The 4,752-nt window shown below is 34.8% G+C and overlaps 1 protein-coding gene across 1 annotated transcript in view; it reads right to left on the reverse strand.

Annotated features, from left to right (window-relative positions):
- The window catches only part of LOC110025385 (OTU domain-containing protein DDB_G0284757), a 20,742-nt gene that overhangs the window by 11,566 nt on the left and 4,424 nt on the right, over window positions 1-4,752 (reverse strand). The window contains exons 4-7 of the mRNA XM_020725839.1: window positions 917-971; window positions 743-817; window positions 286-359; window positions 113-161 (exon numbers count right to left, since the gene is read on the reverse strand). Coding sequence (XP_020581498.1) covers window positions 113-161; window positions 286-359; window positions 743-817; window positions 917-971 — 253 coding nt within the window. The remainder of the gene's footprint in view (window positions 1-112; window positions 162-285; window positions 360-742; window positions 818-916; window positions 972-4,752) is intronic.

Here is a 4,752-nt window from a genome sequence, read left to right on the forward strand (position 1 = left end):
GGGGGGGTAGGCATACTATCAACAAGGTTAATAAGCAAGTTATATCTATTGCAAGTTAAGAAATATTAGTTTGCGTTGGATTACGAACATGAAGAAATGCTAGAATAATAACCTTATCAGCAGCCGCCTGTAAGGTAACATGATCTCCCCATTCACCAGACCTGCAATAGATCAATTTATAAAGTGCAAAGTAATCAGATAGTGAACTTCAAACTATAGGAATATAAATCCTTCTAGGTCTACATCTAAACAGTCAAAAGAAGTAAGATTATAGCAATAACTCACTTGGACATTTTCTTACAATATTGTTTGTACTTCATGGGAACATAGCCTTCATAAATGGAACGAAACTCCTTTAGCTGGAAAAGTTAAATTTTGTAAGACATTATTCAGTTCACAAAATTAACAAAGAAACAATAATTTTATCGCAGGATGAATGCAAATATATGAAACTCGTGAATATTAATTTTGATGGTTAAGTGCTGAATAAACAGATGCACTTTTCAGGATTAGTCCAGAAATAGCTCGTGGCAGATGTGCTTGGAGAATATAAGCATACAGCAGGCGCAATGGAAGATTTCAGTCTTCAATTAAAACTATAAAAATTTAATTTGCTAAAAATAGCCAAGTAATCATCTCATTATTTCGAAAAAAAGGGGTTGGTGCAAGAAGCAAAAATGTTGTTACCCTTAGAGGCAGTTAGAGTGTAAAATATAAGTTTAAGAGTAGAAATATTAGAAACCTGTTTCACAACTTCTTTTCGGACAATTTTGTGGTATTCTGAAGAGCCATACAGTTGGTCAGAGATTGCCCGAAACTAGAATATCCCAAAAAATGACATAAGGCCTTTTTTCCAAAAATTTCTGGGTTATTGTACTGAGAAATAAGAGATAATTTATGTTTTTGCCAAACTGACCTGACAATTGCCATCACCGGAGATCTTCACTTCAAATAAACCATAAGCAGTTAACCTACCGAAGAATTTAAAACAAAGAAATTAGCATGGAACAATGCAACATTGGAAAACTTGAGCAATTTCCATCAAATTCAGAAATCTTGACTTAACTTGAGTCATTCAGCGATCAAAAAGACCAAAAACCTCAAGATTGTAAGGGCCAAAATAGATTATTTTAATTTTTTGAATAAAAAAAGCGAGAGGAAATAATGCATTTAGTTGGTGTTTGGTAGCATCCTGCTAACAGGATTTAGCCACAGATTAACTTAAATCAAACCAAACATTAAAAAAATGAAAATTAAATCTAACACTCCGTTAGATCGAATTTTCTTGCGTTGCCTGTTTTACGACGTAAATCTCGAGTTAGTGAATTTGATTACAAGACAGATTTATTATCTCATCGTTAGTGAGCTCCTACGTTTGTGATTGAATTTGATAAATCCGGATTTATTGGATTTTATAAATGCTATTTAACATAAATCTACGTTGCAGCCAAACACCACCCCATTTTAGTAGATAATATATCTCATAATTTTGCTAACATAACTTCTGGGTTATACATGTCCAACTTGTGTTCATGATTTAAGAAGGGGTCCAAGAAGTATCAATATTTTTTTAGAAATAAAAAAATCAGACATGCCAACAAGTTGCCCTAGGTATTTGAGTATTCAACAATACTGAGACATTATGATAGCGCTATAGATCCTTCCGTAGTTCATAGATCTGTTCTAACATTCTTCTTTTATAGCTATTTCATTCCCAACTTTTTGATTGAGGTAGCACATAAATGGTATACTATAAACGACTTATGAAGGAGAAAGTTACGCCATCTTTTCAAATTTCAAAGACATAAAGGAAAGATAGAGCTTCATTTTCGAATTGGAAACTCTATTAAATTTCTTAGAACTCTAAATTTCATTGGCTTGAGACTAATTTTGACAACAGTAGTGGTTAAAAACCTCTTGAAAAGTAAAAAAGTACCTATCAATATAAATTTGATAAAGATAATGGACGTCTCTCATACATACTTTGCCACGCCACAATGTCAAGGGTAGTGATCTGTGCGGTCTATAAAGACTAGAGCAGCTCCATTCTGAAGTCCATTATTGAAAAAATAGGAATGGCGCCACAGTGAAATCCTCTACATTTCAAGATGAGATTATTTCACTTGCAGCTTTTGTGGAAGTTTTGGTGAAACAAGACTGCTTAATCTTCATTACTGCTAACTCCAGGTTTGTGGAAGTTTATAGTTTTGATAACCTGACGCAGGAACTTTATGGCACATTTTTCCACGTGACTGTAGCTGCTACAGTGTAGCAGCACGGGATTCAATATCACAGGAGACAACTAAAACAGCCCCATATTTCTTCACTATGATTTCTTTCCTATTATTTTATTCATTCCTTTTCAGTCATTTCCTATATATGTATTGTATTAAGGTTTGGAAGTCAAATTTTTATGATATTTTTTGTCAAGACTACAGTAATTGGCATTTAGGGTTTCACCTTCTAGGGCTATATCCTAAGGTAAGAAAGTGCTTCAGTCATAAATTATCAGAGGTGGTGATATCCTTTCAAGGGATTGAGTGGTTCTTCAGCTGCAGCTCATTCTCGAGGGTATGTTTATCCTTACCCAACTACTCTACAACTTTTCCAGCTACCGCCATTGCCTTCCCCTCCCCCCTATGCTGCACTCACAGTCACAGCTGCCGCCCCACACCCCCGGCACACTGTTTTGGTTGTCCAACTCTCCGTACTTGCTACAGCCACCCAGGCAGTAGTATTGGTTGTCGCCACCCAACCACCTATTTCATTCATTCCAACCACCCCCTAGTTGTTGTTGCCCCAGAACAACACTCCTCTTGCTGTCCCACAATTCACAACACTTCCCCTTCACTGCCCCTTACTATCCCAACCCTCCCCTTGGCTATCGCTGCTGTTCTAGGCCCTCCGCTTCACCAACAACGCAATTTCAGCCCATCCTTTTGCTGTCCTTGTGTGAGATCTTGTCTTTTTTTGTTGTAATTTTCCTTGATTGTAACCGTCTATTTGTTTTTAGTAATAATATTTACTTTTCATATTATATATTGGGTTAACTCCGCTATCATAACCACTCAATGTGACTTGAAGGAGTAAGGAGACATGATAGACACGAGGAATGCTGCAGAATCAGATCATTTGCATGTAATGGAGGAATCCAAGAGTGCTACCCATCTTCAACAATTAGAGAACTCATGGTACAAAGTTCCTAATTTCTCTCGGGGTAATGAACCATAGAGCTTGACGCCACGTTATCATCCAACCACCCAAGTTAGCTTAGTATCATTTAATAATGTTAACATTAAAATTATCTGCATGCGCTTTAATGTAATAATCAAAGGATAATTGTGTGTTAATTAACTATCGTCATTATAGCCCAATCATCCATGATTAAGTAGTTCAAACAAAGAACTTGCTTTTGCTGTAAGTGAAAGTTGCAAGTTGACAATTCTCGCAGGGTTTGCAATCAGCTTTCCAAGGTTGCAGGTATTGATTTTAAACTCACTGACACTGGTAACAGATCTCGTCATTGGCTGGTTAAGAAAAGAGAGAAAGAGAGAGCTTCAAATGAATCAATTGAAATCTCAGAGTTAATAGTCTACCCTTCCCTATGCATTTCCTTATAATTCATAACAGAGATATAGCGAGTAGGTTATACTGTGTGCGTCATAAGTTTAATGAACAATGATTTTAACGAAGAAATTTTCATCTGAATTTAATATATAGAATCAAATGAATATATGGTTTTATTAAGACATTGTCCTGGCAACATCTTCTTATGACATGTAGACACAACCGTTTGACGCTATAATCATTTTAAATGGAGCAATTGATCAAGAGGTCAAAATTCAAATAATATAAACAGCTTCTCTGAAGTAAATTCAAAGCTTATGTAGGCCAATCCCACTCAAGACACCACATTAACGGGAACCTCATGCAGTTTTTTATTCCCTTTACAGAGTTTGATGTATAGCATGCCAATGTTTGTGAATTTGTACAATTTTATAGTATTTCTGGAATTTTTAAAATGATATTCAATTTTTTCCTTTAAGTTCCAAGTATTTGAAAGTCATCATAAGGGTCTAAAGTTTTTTGTATCTATCTATATTTTGAATTAGATCAATAAACCAAACTATTTACATGAAAGAAAAGCAATCTAGGACTCTAAAATGCTTGGTAAATGACAGGCCAAATCAAGTTTAAATATTGAACTAAAAAAAAGTTTATACATAGAACTTAAGTCTGATCAAGGGCAACCCTGTTGATTATAGAAACGTAAGGCCTTAAATTCTTCTCATTATCACAGTGTAGCAAGCATCATGTCTGAAAGAAAAGTCATTACACTTGGAAACTTATGGCATGAAAAATCAGACCTACAATGAGCAATCATAAGCATAGTTACCATAAATATTTGAGGTCAACTCTAAAAATTTTCATCCTCTATTTATTTGTGTTTAGTGTTGCAAAAGACGTTAATCAAATTTTGCGCAAATCTTTTACACAATCTCTACTCATACATTTTTTTCTCTAAAATACTGACTCAATATTAGAGCTGTCAAAACGGTTTATTGTTCATCAACAATTCGTGTTTGGCTCATTAAGGAGCTCTTGTTTGATTCATTCGCTAAGCAAACGAATCAAGCACGAAGAATTTTTTTGCGCTGGATATATAAACGAGCCGAACACAAATTAAAATTATTTCGTTCTTGTTCGGCTTATTTAGGCTCAAAATAATATATATATATATATATATATATA

Source organism: Phalaenopsis equestris, unplaced genomic scaffold, assembly GCF_001263595.1.
Source record: "Phalaenopsis equestris unplaced genomic scaffold, ASM126359v1 Scaffold000297, whole genome shotgun sequence".
Taxonomy (NCBI): Eukaryota; Viridiplantae; Streptophyta; class Magnoliopsida; order Asparagales; family Orchidaceae; genus Phalaenopsis; species Phalaenopsis equestris.